At 48.4% G+C, this 25,769-nt stretch overlaps 1 protein-coding gene across 1 annotated transcript; it reads left to right on the plus strand.

The window, feature by feature from the left end:
* Positions 1-6: 6 nt before the first annotated feature.
* On the plus strand, positions 7-24,360 carry PMPCA (peptidase, mitochondrial processing subunit alpha). Its single transcript, XM_066580500.1, has 13 exons — positions 7-137; positions 4,613-4,815; positions 10,170-10,249; positions 10,581-10,663; positions 11,592-11,686; positions 12,382-12,482; positions 13,392-13,655; positions 16,312-16,404; positions 16,492-16,610; positions 16,750-16,840; positions 18,668-18,730; positions 18,862-19,006; positions 20,321-24,360. Exons 1-13 carry the CDS (start codon positions 91-93, stop codon positions 20,488-20,490), a joined length of 1,554 nt encoding a protein of 517 aa, XP_066436597.1. The 5' UTR covers positions 7-90; the 3' UTR covers positions 20,491-24,360.
* Positions 24,361-25,769: the final 1,409 nt, after the last annotated feature.

The following is a 25,769-nucleotide window of genomic DNA, read 5'->3' on the forward strand; positions in this document are numbered from 1 at the left end:
CCCTGGAAGTGACGTTGGTGCGGAAGGAAACCGGAAGTGAGCTTGCTGGCTGTGTCAGGTCTCCGAGAGGTCAGGGGTGAGAGTGTAAAGATGGCGGCCAACATGGCGAGGAGCCGGGCGTGCGGCGAGATACGGAGGTAATGGGGGTCCTGGAGGGAAACACACGTCAGATAAGGGGGCGCAGTCACGTGTTGTCCTCAGCTGCTTCTAGATGTCACTATCTGGAGACTAATGTGACCCATAACATCAGGCCTAAGGAAAATGACAAACTACAACTCCCAGCATGCTCCGATAGTTTGGTCTGTTGGGGAATGCTGGGAGTTGTAGTTCTACAAGCAGATCAGATACGAGGAAGGCTTTATTGGAGAAGTGCCGGCTTCTGATGTTACTTCATACGTCCCTGATGTGCGACTCCGCGCGCTCACACCATTATTTAGGTTGTTTTTGCGTTTGTTACTTCAGCCGCCACGAGTTTTGCCGTCCGTGTTTAATTCCGTCGCCGCTTACAAGATCAGTGCTTGCTGGCGGTGAAGGCAAATGGATGCTGGAGCTGATCTGTCCTGACGCCTGATGAGAGCGCCCCCTCTGCCACCATCAGTCTCAATGAAAACAAGAGTGTTTCTTTCACTGACAGGCAGCAGAGGTCTTATAATAATGATGTATTCTGGCAGATCTCCCCGCTGAATGTCGTTCCGCTGATTACGCCAATGTCATGGCTTACAACACTCAGCGCTGAGTGGGCGAACAGGTGACCGTTCTTCCATCCTGACAGCGCAGCCGCCCACTGCGGCTCAGTGGTTAGCACCGTTGTATTACAAGGCTGCCTCTACGATGACTGCGGCTCAGTGGTTAGCACTGTTGTATTACAAGGCTGCCTCTACGATGACTGCGGCTCAGTGGTTAGCACTGTTGTATTACAAGGCTGCCTCTACGATGACTGCGGCTCAGTGGATAGCACTGGTGTCTTACAAGGCTGCCTCTACGATGACTGCGGCTCAGTGGTTAGCACTGGCGTCTTACAAGGCTGCCCCTACAATGACTGCGGCTCAGTGGTTAGCACTGGTGTCTTACAATGCTGCCTCTACAGTGAATGCGGCTCAGTGGTTAGCACTGGTGTCTTACAATGCTGCCTCTACAGTGAATGCGGCTCAGTGGTTAGCACTGGTGTCTTACAGTGCTGCCTCTACAGTGAATGCGGCTCAGTGGTTGGCACTGTTGTATTACAAGGCTGCCTCTACGATGACTGCGGCTCAGTGGTTAGCACTGGTGTCTTACAAGGCTGCCTCTACGATGACTGCGGCTCAGTGGTTAGCACTGGCGTCTTACAAGGCTGCCCCTACGATGACTGCGGCTCAGTGGTTAGCACTGGCGTCTTACAAGGCTGCCCCTACAATGACTGCGGCTCAGTGGTTAGCACTGGTGTCTTACAATGCTGCCTCTACAGTAAATGCGGCTCAGTGGTTAGCACTGGTGTCTTACAGTGCTGCCTCTACAGTGAATGCGGCTCAGTGGTTAGCACTGGTGTCTTACAAGGCTGCCTCTGCGATGACTGCGGCTCAGTGGTTAGCACTGTTGTCTTACAAGGCTGCCTCTACAATGACTGCGGCTCAGTGGTTAGCACCGTTGTATTACAAGGCTGCCTCTACGATGACTGCGGCTCAGTGGTTAGCACTGTTGTATTACAAGGCTGCCTCTACGATGACTGCGGCTCAGTGGTTAGCACTGTTGTATTACAAGGCTGCCTCTACGATGACTGCGGCTCAGTGGATAGCACTGGTGTCTTACAAGGCTGCCTCTACGATGACTGCGGCTCAGTGGTTAGCACTGGCGTCTTACAAGGCTGCCCCTACAATGACTGCGGCTCAGTGGTTAGCACTGGTGTCTTACAATGCTGCCTCTACAGTGAATGCGGCTCAGTGGTTAGCACTGGTGTCTTACAATGCTGCCTCTACAGTGAATGCGGCTCAGTGGTTAGCACTGGTGTCTTACAGTGCTGCCTCTACAGTGAATGCGGCTCAGTGGTTGGCACTGTTGTATTACAAGGCTGCCTCTACGATGACTGCGGCTCAGTGGTTAGCACTGGTGTCTTACAAGGCTGCCTCTACGATGACTGCGGCTCAGTGGTTAGCACTGGCGTCTTACAAGGCTGCCCCTACGATGACTGCGGCTCAGTGGTTAGCACTGGCGTCTTACAAGGCTGCCCCTACAATGACTGCGGCTCAGTGGTTAGCACTGGTGTCTTACAATGCTGCCTCTACAGTAAATGCGGCTCAGTGGTTAGCACTGGTGTCTTACAGTGCTGCCTCTACAGTGAATGCGGCTCAGTGGTTAGCACTGGTGTCTTACAAGGCTGCCTCTACGATGACTGCGGCTCAGTGGTTAGCACTGTTGTCTTACAAGGCTGCCTCTACGATGACTGCGGCTCAGTGGTTAGCACTGTTGTCTTACAATGCTGCCTCTACAATGACTGCGGCTCAGTGGTTAGCACTGTTGTCTTACAAGGCTGCCTCTACAATGACTGCGGCTCAGTGGTTAGCACTGTTGTCTTACAAGGCTGCCTCTACAATGACTGCGGCTCAGTGGTTAGCACTGTTGTATTACAAGGCTGCCTCTACAATGACTGCGGCTCAGTGGTTAGCACTGTTGTCTTACAAGGCTGCCTCTACAATGACTGCGGCTCAGTGGTTAGCACTGTTGTCTTACAAGGCTGCCTCTACAATGACTGCGGCTCAGTGGTTAGCACTGTTGTCTTACAAGGCTGCCTCTACAATGACTGCGGCTCAGTGGTTAGCACTGTTGTCTTACAATGCTGCCTCTACAATGACTGCGGCTCAGTGGTTAGCACTGGTGTCTTACAAGGCTGCCTCAACATTGACTGCGGCTCAGTGGTTAGCACTGTTGTCTTACGAGGCTGCCTCTACAATGACTGCGGCTCAGTGGTTAGCACTGTCTTACGAGGCTGCCTCTACAATGACTGCGGCTCAGTGGTTAGCACTGTTGTCTTACGAGGCTGCCTCTACGATGACTGCGGCTCAGTGGTTAGCACTGTTGTCTTACGAGGCTGCCTCTACGATGACTGCGGCTCAGTGGTTAGCACTGGTGTCTTACAAGGCTGCCTCTGCGATGACTGCGGCTCAGTGGTTAGCACTGTTGTCTTACAAGGCTGCCTCTACAATGACTGCGGCTCAGTGGTTAGCACTGTTGTCTTACAATGCTGCCTCTACAATGACTGCGGCTCAGTGGTTAGCACTGTTGTCTTACAATGCTGCCTCTACAATGACTGCGGCTCAGTGGTTAGCACTGGTGTCTTACAAGGCTGCCTCTACGATGACTGCGGCTCAGTGGTTAGCACTGTTGTCTTACAATGCTGTGGTCCAAATCTCAGCAACTTCGAAAAACCTCATACAGATGTTGCCCTTGCTCAGATTTGAACCTACAGCACTGCATGGCAACACGAGGGAATCGCGCTGCGTGCCCCCCGCGAGATGCATGTAGTGCAATGAACATCGAGTGCTTGCCGCGGGCCGCCAATCCCCTGAGCTCATCTTGGCATCTATACCCACAAGAGAGAACATGTAAGCAGCACAATGTACGTTTCTGGCTACTCGCTACAGCGGGGTAATACGCATTTACAATATGGCCGTGTGAGTCTCATCTATGCCGCCATGCTTATTTATTTTTATTTTTTTCTTCCCCAGACAGGAGAAGAAAAAAAAACACAATGAGAACCTACAAGCTCCATGCAGATGTTGTCCGTAGTCAGACATGCACCTTGAACCCCAGTGTTACTGGGCAACAGTGCTAGCCACTGAGCCATCAAGCTTCTTGCTTTTCTGGAGATGAAAATCGAGAAGACCACCTTCTCCTCCTACTTCTTTTCCGGAGGAAGAAAAAGCACAGTGACTAAAGGCCCATTTACACGAAACGATTAGATTACTCAAAATTCGTTCAAACAAGCGAAAGGGAGTGATAATTGTTACGTGTAAATGCCCGGCCATCTTGAACTTTTTATTCACTTGTCGTTTATCAGCCGGCAACAATCAATCCAAAAATAATAAATTGGCATGTAAAGCTTCCATAAAAAGAAACTTTTCTATATTTTATTCATTACAATTAAAAAGATGTTACAGTACAACAGAGATGAGTCTCCAATGTGCAGCAGACAGGCAGAAGGAAGGCATACAACATATCAGGGTCATAGAATTAAATAAATGCTCAAAAAATGCACGTATGCAAAATTATATATCAACGAGCATTTAATCGTATACAATGGCACACAAAGCATTGAATCTATACATATCAGCAGCACCCCCCCCCCCCCCCCCCCCCCCCGATATACAGATACGGAGCCGTAGATTTGCACGGATTTAGTCATTTTCAGTGGATAAATCCGCATGTAGAATTCTTGACACAAAATCTGCATCAAGAAGTGACATTTTTTCCTGCCCTCATATCTGATAAATATCCGCTCCGTACGGACTTATTGGAGTGGAGTGCAGATCTGCTGGGAACGTCACGCGGGATCGGCATGAACTCCGTGGAGAATTCTGTAGCAAAAATCTGTAGTGAGAACTTACCCCAACAACTATGTACAATCTGCTTTGTGTTCCAGGTACGGGCTGCCTGCCTACAGGAGGTTCAGCAGTGGTGGCACCTACCCCCGCATAGCACTTACCTCTCCCTTACCTGGGGTGCCCAAGCCAGTGTTCGCAAGAGTAGACGGACAGGAGAAGTACGAGACGAAGGTCACAACTCTGGAGAACGGGGTGCGGGTGGCTTCTCAGAACAAGTTTGGACAATTCTGTACAGTCGGACGTAAGTAGACCCAGCAAGCGTATGTGACCCGACGGGGCATGACCGGGGATCCAGAGATCCCGAGAGAGAGAGTATCCCTGTGTCATGCCCCCCTCAGCCCTGTACTTGGTATTAGACACGGTATATTTTGTTTTGGTGTGTTCCTTTATGGATGACCTCTGTACTGTTAACGGGGTTGTGCCTAGATGCATATGCACTTTGCGAATGCAGGGGTGGAGCCAATCAGCTGATCACCCCAAGTGCGGACTTATCCGCCTGACTTATCCACTGCAGCAGGCGTTGCAGTGGAATGTAGTATCACAGGACGGCCGAAGGTCCGCCAGGGCAGGAGCCAGTCTGACTGAGCTGCTCTCCCATCTGGGACATAGAAGTGGGGATCCCCGCTCCATGACATTCGTATGTCCTAATAGGGTATATGCACAGGGGATGTCATTTTGGCACAACCCTTTCAGCTGGAACCATTTCCTGCCACTTCTGTAGTTGGGTAACTATAGGCCGCACATCCTTGAGACGTGATGGAGTGTCTGGAGCAACTAATGCTCCAGGTCGGCCGGCACTTCTTTGAGTCATACATGAAGATGTGTTGACTTGGATTCCTTGACCCTGTACCCCCTCTTTGGGCCAGACACTATGCAGTTTGTAGACCCTCCGTTTGAAGTATGAGGGACTGTTGTATGTGCCGTTAACACCCAACTCACCAACCGGTAATTTGTGTGAGTGATGGATCTGCAGCATTTATACTATCCATTTCCTATTTATTATCGATTTTCGCCCATGACTTACCCATACAGCACTGTGCAAAAGTTCTAGGCAGGTGGGGAGAAAATGCTGCAAAGTGAAGGCCAATTTACAAACAGCGATTAACACTCAAAATTTGTTCAAACGATGTCTTTTGAGCAATAATCATTGCATGTAAATGCTACCATCGTTAGCTTTTCGGCCGAACGATGATTTTTAGTTCAGCATAAAAACCATTGTGATAGCAGGGACCGCACACTGCTTTTCTGTAGGAGTTCTCATAACATTGTTTTCAGCTGCTGTCCCACGGGAGAACAAGGGAGCTGTATGCAGATAAGACCACCCACTGTTATCTGCATACAGCAAAGGGAGCTTCATTTAAATGCAAATAAAGCTAAATAGCTACTAGTAGGCATTAGTGCCCATTAGTGGCTATACAAAATGATCGCTCAAAACTGTCATTCAAATTGTCTTTTGAGCGAATTTTGAGTGATCATCTTTGCGTGTAAATTGGGCTTAAGAATTCCTCTAGGTACTTTTGCACACAGCTTTTCAAGGAACTCGTCAGGGAAGTTGTTGCAGACATCTTGGAAAACTAAGCACAGATCTATGGATGTCGGCTCGCTCAGATCCTTCTGTCTCTTCACATCATCCCAGACACACTGGATGATGACGAGATCAGAGCTCTGTGGGGTCGAATCATCACTTCCAGGACTCCTTGTTCTTTAAGCTGAAGATAGTTCTTAATGGCATTGGCTGGCTGGATGTTTGGGATTGTTGTCCTGCTGCAGAATACATCTGGAGCCAATCAGACGCCTCCCCGATAGTATTACATGGTGGATAATTATCTGCCTGTATTTCTCAGCATTGAGGACACCATTAATCCTGACCAAATCCCCAACTCCAGTTGCTGATATGTAGCTCTAAACTTGCAAGGAAGCTTCACCATGTTTGCCTGCAGACACTCATTATTGTACTGCTTTACACATACTTTACTGCAGACACTCATCATTGTACCGCTCTCCACCATGCTTCACTGCTGCTTGCAGACACTCATTATTGTACTACTCTCCACCATGCTTCGCTGCTGCATGCAGACATTATTGTACCGCTCTCCACCATGCTTCAGTACTACCTGCAGACACTCATTATTGTACCGCTCCCCACCATGCTTCATTGCTGCCTGCAGACACTCATTATTGTACCACTCCCCACAATGCTTCACTGCTGCCTGCAGACACTCATTATTGTACCGCTCTCCACCATGCTTCACTGCTGCCTGCAGACACTCATTATTGTACCGTTCTCCACCATGCTTCACTGCTGCCTGCAGACACTCATTATTGTACCGCTCTCCACCATGCTTCAGTACTGCCTGCAGACACTTCTTATTGTACCACTCTCCACCATGCTTCACTGCTGCCTGCAGACACTCATTATTGTACTGCTCACCACCATGCTTCACTGCTGCCTGCAGACACTCATTATTGTACTACTCTCCACCATGCTTCACTTCTGCATGCAGACACTCATTATTGTATCGCTCTCCACCAAGCTTCACTGCTGCCTGCAGACACCCATTATTGTATCGCTCTCCACCAAGCTTCACTGCTGCCTGCAGACACCCATTATTGTACCGCTCCCCACTATGCTTCACTGCTGCCTGCAGACACCCATTATTGTACCGCTCCCCACTATGCTTCACTGCTGCCTGCAGACTCTCATTATTGTACCGCTCTCCACGATGCTTCACTACTGCCTGTGGACACTCATTATTGTACAGCTCTCCCCCATGCTTCACTGCTGCCTGCAGACACTCATTATTGTACCGCTCTCCACCATGCTTCACTGCTGCCTGCAGACACTCATTATTGTACCTCTCTCCCCATGCTTCACTGCCACCTGCAGACATTCATTATTGTACCACTCTCCACCATGCCTCACTGTTGCCTGCAGACACTCATTATTGTACCTCTCTCCCCATGCTTCACTGCTACCTGCAGACATTCATTATTGTACCACTCTCCACCATGCTTCACTGCTGCCCGCAGACACTCATTATTGTATCGCTCCCCACCATGCTTCACTGCTGCCTGCAGACACTCATTATTGTACCGCTCTCCACCATGCTTCACTGCTGCCTGCAGACACTCATTATTGTACCGCTCTCCACCATGCTTCACTGCTGCCTGCAGACACTCATTATTGTACCGCTCTGCATCATGCTTTACTGCTGCCTGCAGACACTCATTATTGTACCTCTCTCCCCATGCTTCACTGCCACCTGCAGACATTCATTATTGTACCACTCTCCACCATGCCTCACTGTTGCCTGCAGACACTCATTATTGTACCTCTCTCCCCATGCTTCACTGCTACCTGCAGACATTCATTATTGTACCACTCTCCACCATGCTTCACTGCTGCCCGCAGACACTCATTATTGTATCGCTCCCCACCATGCTTCACTGCTGCCTGCAGACACTCATTATTGTACAGCTCTCCACCATGCTTCACTGCTGCCTGCAGACACTCATTATTGTATCGCACCCCACCATGCTTCACTGCTGCCTGCAGACACTCATTATTGTATCGCTCCCCACCATGCTTTACTGCTGCCTGCAGACACTCATTATTTTACTGCTCCCCAGCCCTTTGGCCAATAAACTAACTTCTGTCATTTTAAATCTTGACTCCTCAGTCCGGAGCTCCTGCTGCAATTCTTTCTGCTCCCCAGTTCTTATGTTTTCATGTACTATTGGGTTGCTTGGCCTTGTCTCTATGTCGCAGTTTGGCTTTTTTGGCCATAATTCTTCCATGAAGACCACTTCTGGCCAGACTTCTCCGATCAGTAGATGGGTGTACCTGAGTCCCACTGGTTTCTGCCAGTTCTGAGCTGATGGCACTGCTGGACATCTTCCAGTTTGAAGGGAAGTAAGCATGATGTGCCTTTCATCGCTGCACTAAGTTTCCCTGACCGGCCGCTGTGTCTACAGTCCTCAACGTTGCCAGCTTCTTTGTGCTTCTTCAAAACAGCTTGAACAGCACATCCTGAAACCCCAGTCTGTTCTGACATCTTTGCCTGGGAGAAAGCTTACTGATGCGGTATAACTACCTTATTGCTGTGCTCAGTCTTGCCATGGTGTATGACCTGTGACATGAAACTGTCTTCCACAACCTCACCTTTGTATCAGATTTTGTCTGTTCACCCAGTTTTAAGCCTCCTACACAGCTGTCTCTGTTTCAGTTAATGACTGTATTTCAATCCACATATGAAAATGATGATCATTTTCACCCATTCCGTATAATTGGGTAATCCTACAGCTGACTATAAAACCCCCGACTGTGTATAAGTGTAGCCTGAGGAACTGATGCTGGTGTGAAGGTAAAGGGCGCTCACACCAAATACCGATGGGGGTTTAGATTTCTCTTTTCTTTAGTCACTTTGCATTTTGTTAATTGACAAAAACTATTAACACTCCTATTTCTGAAAGCATTCTATAGGGCATGAATATCGCTCAAAATTCGTTCAAACAAATTAAAAAGAGCTATAATCACCCCGTGTAAATGCAAAAAAATGTTTATTATTCATTCAGGATCAGTACAGGATAAGTAATGTATGTACACAGTGACTCCACCAGCAGAATAGTGAGTGCAGCTCTGGAGTATAATACAGGATGTAACTCAGGATCAGTACAGGATAAGTAATGTATGTACACAGTGACTCCACCAGCAGAATAGTGAGTGCAGCTCTGGAGTATAATACAGGATGTAACTCAGGAGCAGTACAGGATAAGTAATGTATGTACACAGTGACTCCACCAGCAGAATAGTGAGTGCAGCTCTGGAGTATAATACAGGATGTAACTCAGGATCAGTACAGGATAAGTAATGTATGTACACAGTGACTCCACCAGCAGAATAGTGATTGCAGCTCTGGAGTATAATACAGGATGTAACTCAGGAGCAGTACAGGATAAGTAATGTATGTACACAGTGACTCCACCAGCAGAATAGTGAGTGCAGCTCTGGAGTATAATACAGGATGTAACTCAGGATCAGTACAGGATAAGTAATGTATGTACACAGTGACTCCACCAGCAGAATAGTGAGTGCAGCTCTGGAGTATAATACAGGATGTAACTCAGGAGCAGTACAGGATAAGTAATGTATGTACACAGTGACCCCACCAGCAGAATAGTGAGTGCAGCTCTGGGGTATAATACAGGATGTAACTCAGGATCAGTACAGGATAAGTAATGTATGTACACAGTGACTCCACCAGCAGAATAGTGAGTGCAGCTCTGGAGTATAATACAGGATAAGTAATGTATGTACACAGTGACTCCACCGGCAGGGTAGTGAGTGCAGCTCTGGGGTATAATACAGGATGTAACTCAGGAGCAGTACAGGATAAGTAATGTATGTATACAGTAACTCCACCAGCAGAATAGTGAGTGCAGCTCTGGGATATAATACATGTAATGTGCTGTAGTCAGATATGTGATGACATTAACAAAAACAGGGTAGGTTCGCACGTACGATCTGAATGATGTGTAGGTAACCAGTATACATAGATGTTTGCTTTCTGACATGTCGCTCTGGATTTCTTGCAGTCCTCATCAATTCAGGCTCCAGACATGAAACCAAATACCTCAGCGGCATCTCTCACTTTCTGGAAAAACTCGCCTTCTCCGTAAGTAGAGCTCAGTATCTGATACTTGTGTGATGTAATATGCTGTATAGTCGGTATATACAAGAATTTAAAGGAGCGCTAATCCTAAAGTGCGTTGGAGCACAATCTGCGCAGCCGTTGCAGGCCCGGTAGTGGCTGAATGTAAAGTTCAGAAAGCTCTCTGCCCCCAAGATCACTACTTTGTCCTGCATGTCCAATGCTGAGAGGCTCCAGATGTATCCACATCCGTGTGACTGATACCAGCCATTCAGTAGGACGTAACACAACAGGGATGCACTAGGGTTACCTGTGAATGTGCATTCTGTGATATATCATCCATTTTCCCCTTTAGTCTACAGCACGGTACGGCAGTAAGGATGAGATTCTCATGACACTGGAACAACATGGCGGAATCTGTGATTGTCAGACCTCCAGGTACGCATCGCGGTGCTAAAATCTTGCTGAAAAGCATCTATGCTTCATTGATCAGAGGCAGGGGGGTCTGATAGATCCAGAGACCCCTGACCACTATCTTAATGATCCGGCAGTACGCTGATACAGTACACTGCACCATATATATACTGCGGCTGCCCAGTCCTCGTCTCCCTGCCAGATCAGTCCCCTGCAGCAGATAACGTTGGAGATCACTCACATATCTTCCTCCCGCAGTGCAGGTCCTTCTCTGTATGCACAAGGACAGACAATGGCAAGGATCACCTTATGTCCCTTTTACACGAGACGACAGTTAGGTAAACCGCTGCATGAGCGCTGACATCACCGCTAAGGTCTTGGGCGCTCGTGCAGAGCATTTACACAAACAGATTTCATCGCTAGATCGCGGGCTTCTTGCTCAGCGCTTCACCTTTTACTTCAGTGGGATTGCCAGTGATAGCAAAGCACTGGAACTGTAAATCTGTCCGGCCCATTGAAATGAATGAAGCTGTAATGCGCATGCTTGACCACCACTCCATTCATTCAGGAGCCTTCAGGACCTTGTTCTCAGGTCCGTAGGGGTCCCAGCGGCTGGACCGCCCACCAATCAGCTAGTTAGCCCCTATCCTGCAGGTAGAGCGTAGCTTAATTTGTTGGGACAACTGCTTTAAACAGTAAGATAGGAGTCAGAAGTACAATGGATCAGTCAACTTGTTGATGGTTTCTAGGCTGCCACCTTTTTTTGGTACTTCATAAGTAAGTTCTATTTAGAGAATGAGAAAAGGGTTGTCCAGGAGAAACAGCGCCACCCTTGTCTATAGGCTGTGTCTAGTATTGCAGCTCAACCCTTTTGAAGTGGGGAAAAAAGAAGAAATGGTGCTTGTGCAGGAATGTAACCTGTAGATAATGTCGCCTTGTTCTCCGGTTCCAGGGACACCACGATGTACGCCGTGTCTGCAGATGCTAAGGGCCTGGATACGGTGGTCAGCCTGTTGTCAGAAGTGGTTCTGCAGCCGCGGTTGTCAGGTAAACACTCTTTAGGTCTTCCTGCCTTCCTGCGTTTTTGGGATGGGTGGGACGGTAACTAAGGGGCACGTAGGCTCACGAAATAACATGTAGTAATTTGGATAGTACCGTGCGTCTGTGGAGAGCAAGACATTAACCCTTCCATGAACTGAGGTGTTTTGGGCCTTTCTGCCCCGACCACATGTGAACTGTGCGTGTACCGTAGTACCAAACAGGCTGCCGCAGCGTTGACAGGCTGTCCATACTAACAAACCGGCCCAGCGATCAGCTGAATGGTGGGTTTCCTGAGCTGCAGACCCCTGCCGATCAACTATGGGTCATCAGTAGTACAAGTCCCGGACCACCCATTTAAATGTTTGCCAGGGCTACAACTTAGATATTGCTTTTATATTAAGGCCCAGAATCATAGCCTTCAAATGATACCAGGTTCACGTTGGCATAATATGTTACAGAGGTAGGTGGCAAAAATGCATGAAGGCGCCCCATGAGTGAAAAGTGCTGGGTGGCGTTCCACAAGGTGTCTCCTTTCAGAAATGATCTGGAATTGGGGGGTAATAAGGTGCTATAGGAAATGGCAGTTACCGGATGGGGCTAATAGACTTGTAAGACACTGGACTTCGGGGTTGTAGCGCCGGTTTCCTATTACTACACCGTACCATGTGACTCATTGCTGACGCAGAGTTCCTCCGCCATAGATGAAGAGCTGGAGATGACACGTATGGCGGTTCGTTTTGAATTGGAGGATCTGAACATGAGGCCGGATCCGGAGCCGCTACTGACAGAGATGATTCATGCCGTAAGTGACTCTCTTATACGATGGACTACATATCCACCTCCTCTTCTGCTGCAAAGCATTCTGGTTATTTACGGTACACAATGTTGTATACAGAAGGGTTTGAGTGCTTCAGATTAGAAAATCGTGGCTTTCTTCCAGAAATGGCTCAACGCCTGCTGCTTTTGGGGGAAGGCGGCCATGGTTTTCTAATCCGATACTACCCCTTTAATGCGGCATATATATTAAAGGGATTGTCCTGGATTAGAAAAAAAATACATTTTTTTGCAGATGCAGCACCATACTTGTGCAGGGCCTGTGTCTGGTATTGCAGCTTAGTGCACTTCAAGTAAGTGGGACTGAGCTGCAATGCCAAACTGAACCTTATCGATAGGAGTGGCACTGTTCTTTGAAGAACTGGACAACTCTAAGAGCCTTAAAGGGCTATTCCCGAAAATTGACTTTTATCACCTAAGTATAGCATAAAAGTCTGATCGATGGGGGGGGTCTCACTGCTGAGACCCCCCATTGATGCTGGGAATAGAGGGCCTGTGTCTCCCTTTCCTCCTCACTGTGGGCTCACTGCCCCCTCACAGTGACATGGAGATAAAATGGGGCTGTAGTTGCACATGCAGATCTCTGCTTCATTCATTTCAGTTGGGCTGATGGAATTAGCTGTGCACAAGCACTCGGCTATCTTAGTAGTCCCAATGAAAATGAATGGAGCGCACCGCTAATGTTCGACCGCTGCTCCATTCAATCTGCTCCGCACAACAGGGGGTGCAGTGATTTACAGAGGAGGACAAGCTACTCCCATTCTCAGGCTCAATGGGGGTCTCTGTGGTATTTTATGGTTCAGTAATAAAAGTCAATTTTGGGAAAGCCCGTTTAACATGGCCCAATTTATTTATTTTTTCCCCTTTTTGTCTTCAGGCGGCTTTCCGGGACAACACAGTGGGGCTCCCCAGATTCTGCCCCATAGAGAACATTGATAAGATTACCAAGAGTACCCTACACTCTTATATGAACAACTACTACTCCCCAGACAGGATGGTCCTCGCCGGAGTGGGGATCGAACACGACCAGTTGTTGGACTGTGCCAAGAAGTATCTGAGCAATGTGAAGCCGGTGTGGGAGTCTGGGAAGCCGAGGAGTATCGACAGGTCCATCGCTCAGTACACAGGAGGGATAGTCAAGGTAACATGGGGCTGACCGGTGACATTCTGTCAAATTCTATGAAGGCAATCTTTTGCCTTATCGGGGCATTTTGATGTCCTAGAGACTCTGACCATAAGTGGGGAACCCGCCTCTAACAGGGCAGCACCTGCTGTGGCAGACGTCGCCCATCAAGAATTACATGCTCCTCCGTTCATTTGAATGGTGGCCATATAATACTGTGTTTCTGTAAGGCAAAGAGAACTTCCTCTGATTGGAGCAGCTGATTATCAGGCCGACGTCATTTAAAGAAAACGCTGTTGTGGTCAGACAATATATTTTTTGTTGTTTTTTTGTTAGTTTTTTTTTTTTGAAGGGTAGTTAAACTTTTTCAATGTTTTGACATGTCAGAAGTTTTGATTGGTGAGGTCCGGGTGCTGAGACCCCCACTGATCGCTAAAACGGAATGGGCAGAAATACTCAAGTCAGTGCTCTGCCCATTCAGCTGTTTTTGGTACTTTTTCAAGTGGTGAATGAGTTCTAGGGAAAGTTTATGGAGTTTGTACGATGCTTGCAACAACAGTCGAGCGGGCACAGCGCTCATATGAGCAATTCTTTTTAGCAATAGGTGGGGGTTTCAGCACCTGGACCCCCACTGATCACAACGTCTGACATGTCACTGTCATGTCAAAAGCTTTTAACAAGTTTAGTAATACTTTAAGTGTAAACGGGACAACGCCCCCGAAATGGGCCAAAAATGTCAAACCTGGCGCAAGCTGGGAGGTCATCCAAAGGGAAGTCCCGCCCGCAAGCACCCGTAGTCCTCGTATGCGGTAGAAAAAAACAACAACTGCTTATACCCCATAGGGAATCCAGTGGGAACAGAGAGCAGAGGGAAACCCAAAAATCAAAAAAATGCAGTTCAAAAATGATATACAAGAAATAATAACAGGAGGGGTATATAGATGTCCAAATGGAGGAAAACACCCCTCCACCCCTTTACTGAAGGACAGGAGGAATCGCATGGATAGTAGCGATTCTTTAATCCAAAACATGAGTACAGAGATGCAACGCAGCTTTATCAAGCAAACTGTATATAAAAGACATATGGGAACTAGACAAATAGGGAGTCTCCACAGGGAGTGAGGCTGAAAGGCAGTCACAGGCATCTGGCGCGCCATCTTGTGATGTCAGTGGGTGTAAAGGCGTCATCACAGCGCCATGCGGCTGGGTCATGGAAGTGACGGCAAATGGCCAGTGCGCAGGTGCCGCGTGGCCATATGCTTTGGGCACATGCCCCAACTCCTTGTGCACATTATGCGCAGCGCTGCTGTGACGGCACACGGCTGTGCACTGGGCATTTGCCCTCGCTTCTATGACCCATGCGGCGCCATGATGACGCCTTTAAACCCACTGATGTCACGCAGCAGCGCACCAGATGCTTGTGACAGCCTGTCAGCCTCACTCCCTGGGGCAAGTCCCTATTTGTCTAGTTCCTTTATACACCTGTCTGTCTTTTATATACAGTTTGCTTGATGAAGCCGCGTATTAGCGCCGAATCGCATTGCATCGCTGTACCCACGTTTTGGATTAAAGAATTACGCTACTATCCTGTGGATTCCTCCTACTAGCTGTCCTTCAGTAAAGGGGTCTGTTTTCCTCTATTTGGGCATCTATGTACTCCTTCTTCATGTAAGTCACAAGTCTTTCCATCTTCTTCATCAACTCTTCTGAGCGCGGTTATTAATTATCTGTATATCATAGTTATACTTTAAGGCGTTTTCCAGAATTAGAAGAATATGCTTTTAAAGACAACACTACACCTGTCCACTAGTTGTATGCGATAGTGGAACTCAGATGCAATAGTAATTGCCCCCTGTGGACAGGGGGGGCGCTGTTTCTAGCAGACGGGAGGCATGGTTTTTCTTATCTTGAATATCTTCTTTAAAGGGCTTCTATAGACTAAAAAAAAGGCTCCCGTTCGCACGGACAACTCTGCAGGCGATTCTGTGACCAAATCCATGGCGAAAATCCTTACCATTTCAGCACTCTGAGTGCGTCGGAAATCCATGCTGTAGTTCATACTGCTTGGATTGTTCCGCTCACGCATTTTGAAAAAGAATTGCCATGTTAATTCCCGGCATTATTTCCGTGTCAGGCAGCCGCATGCAGATTTGGAGATAAACCGGCATGAAAATCCACGACCGAACTCAAGACCGAGCCTTGGAGCTCCACTGTGGATTAGCGTCGCCTTCACTTCTGACCAAAGAGTGTGTGAATTAGGCCAAATTCCACTTTTCAGGACAGAGCGGCACTGTTACCCGCGGTCTCTGGAGTCGCAGCTCGGCCTCATGAAATAATTGTTTTCCTTTGTAATTCCTTGCAGCCCCTTTAATGGCTTCAGTAGAGTTTACGTCATATAGGGACAACACTGGGTGGTGCGGTCTAAGGCAGCCATCAGATCTCCATTGGATATGTCCTATGCTGCTCTCCTATGAGGGGATGGCATATATAATGGAGACTTGATTCTTTTCTTTGGCCATGCAAGCAGCACAAGCGGAGGACTCCTTTATTTCGGGTAAATCGCCATGTGTTCTATCCATAATGATGAAGGTCGGGCTCCTTCCTTTATTCCATGGTTGATTTCCTCGTCGTTGAGTAATAATGACGGGTTATTATCTGGGTGTCCTCTTCACAGGTGGAGAAGGACATGTCTGACGTCAGCTTGGGGCCAACCCCCATCCCGGAGCTGTCACACATCATGATCGGCCTGGAGAGCTGCTCTTTTCTGGTACTCTTCTTCATCCTCCTCACACTTTGTATCCATGATGGCCGGTCTGTGAGTTTGTGTCCCTAATCCCATCCTGTGTCCTGATAGGAGGATGACTTCATCCCGTTTGCAGTACTGAATATGATGATGGGCGGCGGAGGATCCTTCTCTGCAGGAGGACCGGGGAAAGGCATGTTTACCAGACTGTACCTCAATGTGCTCAACCGGTGAGACCCAAACTTCATCTCCTCCAGCTGTCGTTTCCTTATAGTGTTGGCTGCCATATTAATTGGAGAACAAACATGATACAGTATATGGGGTACATAACACAGACCGATGATGAGACTCCTGTCCTTTTCTATGCAGGCACCACTGGATGTATAATGCCACCTCTTACCACCACAGTTATGAAGACACTGGGCTCTTGTGTATACATGCCAGTGCCGACCCTCGCCAGGTAAGTCCTCAATCCACAATGACTTCTCAAAGGGAAAAGAACTTAGAGTCAGGAGCGTAACTATAGGGGATGCGGTTGCACCCAGGCCCAGGAGCCTTAGGGCTCATGTCCACGGGCAAAATGTGATTTAAAATCCGCAGCGGATCTCCCGCATGCGGATCCGCACCCCATAGGGATGCATTGACCACCCGCGGGTAGATAAATACCCGCGGATCGTCAATAAAAGAGATTTAAAAAAAAAATGGAGCATGAAAAAATCTGGACCATGCTCCATTTTCATGCGGGTCTCCCGCGGGGTCGGCTCCCGCGGGCTTCTATTGAAGCCTATGGAAGCCGTCCGGATCCGCGGGAGACCAAAAATAGGAATTTAAAAGAATTACTCACCCGGAGCGGGCGCTGAAGCTCTGCTCTTCCTCACGGCCGCATCTCCCTTGCTTCGGCTCGGCGGATGTGCCCGGCGCATGCGCGGCACGTCGACGACGTGTCGACGACGTGCCGGCGACGTGCCGCCGGCGTCAGGAATTCATCCGCCGGCCGAAAATGAAGATCCGGCCGTGAGGAACAGCAGAGCGTGCCCGCCCGCTACGGAAAGGTAAATGCTTTTAAATTCCTATTTTAAGCACTCATGTCCGCGGGGCAGGAGGGACCCGCTGCAGATTCTACATGGAGAATCTGCAGCGGATCTGATTTTCCCCGTGGACATGAGGCCTTAGGCCTCATGTCCACGGGCAAAAGAAGAATTAAAATCCGCAGCGGATTTTAACTCTTCTCCCGCCCGCGGATCCGCACCCCATAGGGATGCATTGACCACCCGCGGGTAGATAAATACCTGCGGATGGTCAATAAAAGTGATTTTTTTTTAAAAAATGGAGCATGAAAAAATCTGGACCATGCTCCATTTTCGTGCGGGTCTCCCCCGGGGACAGCTCCCGCGGGCTTCTATTGAAGCCTATGGAAGCCGTCCGGATCCGCGGGAGACAAAAATCGGAATTTACTCACCCGCTCCGGTTCTTCCCTTCGCCGCGGCGCCATATTCTCTCCGTCGCGGCCGGATCTTTTTTCTTCGGGCCGGCGCATGCGCAGGGCACATCACCGACGTCATCCTGCGCATCCGCCGAGCCGAAGAAAGAAGATCCGACCGCGACGGAGAGAAGATGACGCCGCGGCGAAAAGGAGATCCGGAGCGGGCGGGAGGTAAGTTTATTCTTATTTATTCTAATTTTCAGCGCTCATGTCCGCGGGGCAGGAGGGACCCGCTCCGGATTCTCCATGGAGAATCCGGAGCGGGCCTGATTTTCCCCGTGGACATGAGGCCTTAGGGGGCCCATAAGGCCTCTCTTCTCCATATAGGGAGCCCAGTACTATGAATACAGCATTATAGTTGGGGGGCCCCGTTACAGGTTTTGCATTGGGGCCCCGAATCTTCAAATTACGCCTCTGGGTATGGGTACAGGAAAAGGGGCCCAGCTGAACTCTTGCACCCAGGCCCCTGAGCCTTTAGTTACACCCCTGCTTAAAGTGGTTATTCCAACAATTAGAAGTTATCTCCTATCCGAAAGATAAGCAATAACTAGTTGATCAATGGGGATCTGACTGCTGGGATCCTCGCTGCTCCCTGCATTAATAGAGCAATGGTTGAATATGTGCATTATCAGTGCGGTGGGAGATAGCTGAAAATGTACGGCCCGTATACATGGTCACCAAGGAACCAATCTCTGAACTGTGTCTCCCACGGTCACCATAAACTTCTGTCAGTAGACAAAGCACTGATTATATATATTTTTTAATAATTCAAAAATTTCCCTAAACACTTTTTTTCCCCTGCAGGTTAGAGAAATGGTCGAAATCATCACTCGGGAGTTCACTCTGATGGCTGGATCGGTAGGGGAGGTCGGTATCACACCGTACGGTACACTTCTGTCTCTTACTGGTGGCGTCGCCATATGGCGGACTGCCTCTACACATCATGATGTACAGTGCAATCAGTCTAAACTCATTGATATTTGTACCGCTTTATACAGGTTGAACTCGATCGGGCGAAGACTCAGCTGAAGTCCATGCTGATGATGAACCTGGAGTCCAGGCCGGTCATCTTTGAAGATGTTGGGAGACAAGTTCTGGCCACAGGGAAGAGGAAGCTTCCACATGAACTGTGTTCTCTCATCAGTGAGTAGCGGGACCGGGCAGCTCTCCTGTGACATCAGGACAGAATATTCTGCAACACATAGATTAGAACCTTACAATGGAGACCTAGAGTTTGTGTGGGGTACTTCGCATAGCCAGCTATGGAGGTACTGTCCTCAGACTGGGGTTTTTAGAACTGTAGCAATTAGGGATGAGCGATTAATCAAAGCCGCGGTAAGACTGGGTATAGGCTGCGTGAGCAGGACAGCATGCTGACGAGCCAGGAACAATGATTGAATCAAGCATAATGCTGATTGGTTAAGCCTCTACCAATCAGTGCTATGCTTGTATACTGTACCGCCTTCGGAGGAGGAGGCTCAGTGTGATGACGGAGGAGGAAAAGTCCATGCAGGGAGCTGACTGGTGGAGTGGAGCCCCCATGTTTCATGGGTATATCATTTTGACATTTATACCCCATTCTTTTGCATAAGGGAACCGTATGCCCAATAATTCCCCAACATGTACTGATATCAGAATTGCCCATATAACTCTGATAGTCGGGCTATATTCAGGAACTGCTGCGCATGCATGTCCCTTATGTAAAACACATGTTCTGGTACACGTTTGTGCCGCGTTCACACTTGTGCTGTTATTTCTGTTGTTGGGCTCAGTCATAGCAGCCAAACAACAAAAATAACTGAAGTGCTGCACTCAACCGGCAGGAACCGTGCCAGCGGATCCCACTGATCACAATGGAGTCAATTGGGTCTCCATCATGCCGCCAGGCACTTACCCAAACAGCGTAGCACAGCATGCTGGTAGTAGTTTGTTCAGGCGGTTGTACCGGGTCCGTGCCGGAGACTCTGCACAGAGCCCTGGCTTATTTAGAAAAAAATCCAGTAAAAGTAGAAAAAAGTTTTGGGGGGAAAAAAATAATTTTTGGCAAAATTGCCCGGCCCCAGTTGCAGTCTTAGCGGACATCCACACGGGGTGTATTTTATGCTGCAGAAAATCCCATCATGGTGCCCCCTCTATGATCTGCAACGGAGGGCCACTCTATATGAGCGGCTTCTGTTCTGCCCGACTCGGGTCATCCTTGTATTACATGGATGGCTGTTGATATGAATGGTCACCATGTAATACTACGTTTTTCTGCACTGGCAATCCCTGCCTGGATGTGGCGACCCCTCCACTGGTGGCAACGGGGGCTGGAGAGCCGCGTTTTGATGAGACCGCTTTAGATCCTTTATCTATGATACCAAACTGAGGTGACTGGAAGGAAGCGTGCGAGCAGGATTGGACGACACCGGCCCTAAAAAATGAAACCGCTCTTTTTATATCTCCTTCTCTTTTCAGGCAAGGTGCAGGCGAGCGACATCAGGCGAGTGGCCACCAAGATGCTGAGGAGTAAGCCGGCCGTCGCTGCGCTGGGGGATCTCTCAGAGCTACCGGATTACGATCAGATTCAGGCTGCACTCGCCAGTAAGGACGGCCGGCTGCCGCGATCCTACCGGCTCTTCCGGTAGACTCTGTGCCCTGTATAGAAGTGATGTGAGAATCTGCTGCTATGGGACTGCGCCGAGTATCGCGTTTTCATCCGTGATGGAGTAAAGATTTCTGTGGCGCAGTCGGAGCCAGGAAGCGTCTGAGAGTTCTCGCTCGTATTTCTGTCTTTCTAGACAATTTTTGTGGCTTTTTTGAGGGCTTGTATAAGAAAAAAAAGAACATGAATTTCATGGGATTTTTACAAGCCTCTTCGGGTGGCGTTTTCTTTATACATATTTTTATGTATTTTTTTCTTCCTTTTGAGAAGTAAACATTAGTTTAAGAAGTCGATGGGAAAACGCCAAGGATCCAAAACCGTACCCGAGCTGAGGAAAAAGGCCACAAAAAAGCCCAGTGTTTGTAGTGCGGTTCATAACTTCCTGCTGACCTTCACCTAGCTTTTGGCTGTGGCGTATTTTTTTTTTTTTTTTACAGCAGCCACCCCTTTCTTCCTCCCCAAAGAATTGTTTTCCCTCAGAACGCAATGAGTGCTTACCACCCTGAGGCTAGTTTCACGCAGGCGATCACGATTTTGCCGCAAGAAAACCACGTCTTTGTTCACTGCGATTTTTGAGCGTCGGCGATCCTTTTTTTTTTCTTGGATCTTAATCTCGCATCGCTGCCGCCTGTGATAAAACAGTCAATGGGACTTTCTCATGTTAAAATCTCATTCCAACGCATGTTTGTTGCGATGAGATAAAACGCCGGTCCCATAGGGATATGTGGGAGGTCAAAAAAAAATTGCACTCCGCAGAAAGATAGCATGTCGCCATTTAGTTTATCTCTCAACATCACAGAAGTGAAAACATCGCTAAAGGGAAGGAAACCATTGAAAATCATTGGCTTCCTAAACTGCTTTTTTACTGACTAACGCATCAGGCGAAAATCGTGTGAAAATCGCACCATTTTCTCGCCTGTGTAAGGCCTCATGTCCACGGGGTTAAAATCCGCAGCGTTTCTCCCGCATGCAGATCCGCACCCCATAGGGATGCATTGGACACCCGCGGATGTCATTTTTCCCGTCAGGCGCGGATCCGCATGCAGGAAAAAAAATGGACATGCTCCATTTTCGTGCGGGTCTCCCGCGGGGACGGCTCCCGCAGGCTTCTATTAAAGCCTATGGAAGCCGTCCGGATCCGCGGGAGACCTAAAATCAGAATAAACTCACCTGCTCTGGACGATGCGGTTCTTCCCTTCTTCGCGGCCGGATCTTCTTTTTTTTGGCCCGGCGCATGTGCGTGGCACGCAGCCGGCGTGCCGAGCCCATCCACTGGGCCGAAGAAAAAAAGATCTGGCCGCGAAGGAAAGAAGGAAGATCCACATCGTCCGGAGCAGGTGAGTTTATTCTGATTTTCAGCCTCATGTCCGCGGGGCAGGAGGGACCTGCTACGGATTCTACATGGAGATGTGGATGCAGATGTTTTTGGTGACAATCTGCCTCTCGTGACGCACCATAAAGGGGTTCTGTGGTTAAAAAGAGGATTTTTTAGCAGGAGGAGCTAACATTTTTTTTTGCCTACTGTCGCCTCCTAGTGGCAGTTGCTATATCCCATAATTTAGCTGGGTCCCCCAATGACACAAGCAAGAAATATGTACACAACCCCCAATTAATACAAGATCACTAATAAATACAAGGCCGGTTTCAGACTTGCGTATTACAGTTCTGTGTTTTGGAGACCGCGATCCGGAGCTCATATAAAACTATGTATCTAGTCACATGACCACTTCTTTTTACGGCCATCTTTATGGAACGCAGCATGACCCCCTTCTTGCTCTTTTGCCTCCATGTTACTGTTCTATCCTGATGACGCGGTTGTAATATAATCTGGACAACGGTCGTATTTCGGATGTGTTTTCATAGACTTGTCTGAAACCGGCCTCAGCCCGTTTTTACTTCAGCCGTTTTGTGGAAGCGATTGTGCCAAGCAAAACATTTATCACCTACCCACAAGTTATGATCAATGCTAGAACCTCTAGTGGGAAGGGCTCATCCCAAATCCCCCCCCCCCCCCATTTGAATGGAGGAGTGATGGTCACAGTACGGCTGCATTCAGTGTTTTTGCGGACTGACAGACAGCTGAATGCTGGTGCTAAATGTTTTTTGGAGTCATCCCCTTTAAGGGGCGATACCAGAATGGCTTCTGCAGATCCCATGGGTGTTATCCCTATGTGGAAGCTGTGATGGCAGCTTAAGGAATGGCTGAAACGTTCCTATGAGCCTGACTGACATGGATGCTTCAGGAATGGATATTTACTGGAGCTCATCTCACACTGGGATAAGCGGCGCCCTGGTAAAGGCCCATTCAGACACAGATGTCTTTTGAGCAACTTTTGAGTGATAATCGTTGTCATTTAAGCGCGAGGTGGTCGCTCATACGTTGAGCAATCACCTTGCGCTCCCAGGGGAGGATGCAGAGGACAAGCGGGGTGCTGCTTGTTCTCGGCATCCAGCTGTTCCCTGCTGGGAGCGCCCGGCTGTTATACAGCCGAGTGCTCCGAGCGGGGTATGGAGAACAGAGCTGGACCGCTGTTCTTTATACTCAGCCTGTCATCAGGGAGCGGGATACAGCTGAAACAATAGTATCAGCTGCATCCCGCTGTGAATCCCTGATAAGGCTGATCGCTGATCTTTCAGCATGCTGAAAGACAACGATGAGCGATGGCTTAACGAAAACTGCATGATGTCAGTGCAGTTACACACAACGATTATTGATCAAAAGATGGCTTTGAGCTATTATCGTTGCGTCTAAATGGGCTTTAACCCTTTCCAATCCAATTTTGGATTCAGGGTTTCCTAAAAGGTTCTCTCTTTTTGCTGTTATACAACGGTGCCATCTGCTGGCTAAAGCCAGTGTGTGCGCCAGAGAGGCTCCGACAGCGGAGTGGCTGGCAATAGATGGTAAGAATACCCTGTCGGACATCTTCTGACATTGGAGCTGTACAAGCTTCAATCAGAATGTAGGAAGACGTCAGACAGGATTGGAAGGGGTTAAATCTAATGCTGCTTATCTTGGTGAAACAATACAACTGTCTGCTCATTGTTTTTCCCAGTGGCGGTCTATGGGGCTGAGTTCCCATGTCAGGCGGGACTCATGCACAGGTGTGATGGGTTTTTTAGAAGCCCTGGTTTTCTACCCCTGGCCAACCTCGTTCCCTCCACTTGGAGTTCACCTTCACATATCTTTTGGGTTGCTTTGCACTGAAGTTATACAAGCCTGAGGATTCCCCCCATCCCCCTAAAACTTGCACGCCGTGGAGGCAGATACTTTTTCTGCTCCTCCAGTCGCTATCCGGTTATTAACTTGTTATGGCTAATTGCTCAGTGATGTCGTTAGGAATTAAAGGGATTGTCTGCTTACATACAGACACTTTAAAATTGAATCCAAATGAGTTAAAACACAGCGTACTTACCCGTCCTGCTGTCCGCGGATGCCAGGAGAGTCATGGAGCTGCAGGTGGGTTAAATACTCTGTTTTATCGTTTTAACTTGTGGACTTAATTTTAAAATGGATCTGTAACTGGACGGCCCCTTTAATTCCCCCATAACCCACTTCTTCTGGTCATGTGATTGCTCACCTGTCTTTAGACTGCAGGTACATGTTAGAATCACCTGGTTACATTATATAATGTTCATCTGTCTGACAGAACAGGCTGCACTTTCTTATTAGGACAGTATTACTGCATCCGGGCATCCACCAATGTCTGCAGCAGCGGCCGACTGCTGGGGAACTACAACTTCCAGCATGCTATGAGTCGTAGTTTCCCTGTAGCTGGCGATCGCTGGTCTTAGGAGTTATTGCTAAGAATGAAACTGTCAATATTTTCTAATTAAAACCTACTTGTGTACCAAACCGGCGTGTGCTGAGGTTATTATAGGGTAGGAATCCTGCAGGCGGTGATCCGGGCGACCGCGCAGAATTAGGACCCGTGTCCACGACCGGCACCAATATAGACGATATGGGCGCTCTGTGCCGCCATATAACCCGCCTCCAGTTTTTCAGACCTAAACCTGCCTTCACCATTTATACCCTGACGAAATTAGCATTTCAGCCGTTCCCGTGTTGTTCACCCCGCGGCCAGCATGCCTGTAACATGAAGAGTTTTGTGTGTCCCGCACCATATGCAAATTACATGCCGGCTGCGCATTCAGGTGGCCAGAGTGCTTCTAGCAGGGAAAACTTAGAAGGGGATGCAGCTGCCTTCATTCTCAGGATTGGAGGGGGTCCCATTACTTTATAAGACGGGACTTCTCCCGTTGGGCGGTCTCGCACTAGTGTATTACAGGCACATGCATTCATAGGATAGACAAGTGTCTCGGCTCAACCACAAGACCCCTATGATGATCAGAGTTGGGGTCAGGCCGGGACACTTGTCCGGATTATAAATTCTTGTGTGAAAGCGGCCTTAAAGGGAACCCGTCTAAATCACCATAAACTTATATATTGTATTGTTAGGTGACGTGAGAGGGAGCCGGGTGATGGATGTGTTCTACTCACCCGCTTTCTGGTTCCTGTGGGGTCCGGCACTGATGTTTATGCACCGTACAGAGTCCCGTGCGCTCTCTCCTCTACAACTCGTTGGGATCGCACACAGCAATGTAAAAAGAGTCCGATTTTCGTGCACCTAGGGAACGGGCGAGTATAACACATAGAGCACCCGGCTCCCTGTCACCTGCCCTAATAGCACCATAAGTTAGTTTTTGTTGCTTTAGGCAGCTGACTGGTTCCCTTTAATCTGAGTTAAAGAGTAACCGCACGTCAAAAATTTGGATCAGTGGCTATCAGACTGCTGAGACCCCTGCTGATGGCGGAAACAGGGTCTGAGGCACTCGCCATTTGGCTGCACTCGCTGCCTGTTGGCATCTCTGTGAGTCCGTCTTCAGCTGCCGGAGAAGGCAAACGTTTGACATGTCAAAAGTAAAAATAAAAAAAAAATGCAGTTACTCTTTAACTGGTGAATTAAATACATGAGAAACCAGCGCCACCTTGTGGCTATTTTACAGAATTACAAGTCTTCACTATGTAAAGAAACCTCTTGCAAAATGTCTTTCCTGGTGCAGCATTACATCTGGGTAAGTTCTGCCCTGCTTGCTGTCCCTATAATATTCAGGCCTCACTACATTTGGGGGAATTCTCTATTCGGTTAAAACATGAAAAAAAACATTTTTCTCTGCTTTTCAGCAGTTCTACCCTTTTTCCCCCCTTTGATTGGTATGTCTGGACGAGGCCTTGTTTTATATGCAGGAGAAACTTTTGTTCTG

The sequence above is a fragment of the Eleutherodactylus coqui genome, chromosome 10 (assembly GCF_035609145.1).
Source record: "Eleutherodactylus coqui strain aEleCoq1 chromosome 10, aEleCoq1.hap1, whole genome shotgun sequence".
Classification (NCBI taxonomy): Eukaryota; Metazoa; Chordata; class Amphibia; order Anura; family Eleutherodactylidae; genus Eleutherodactylus; species Eleutherodactylus coqui.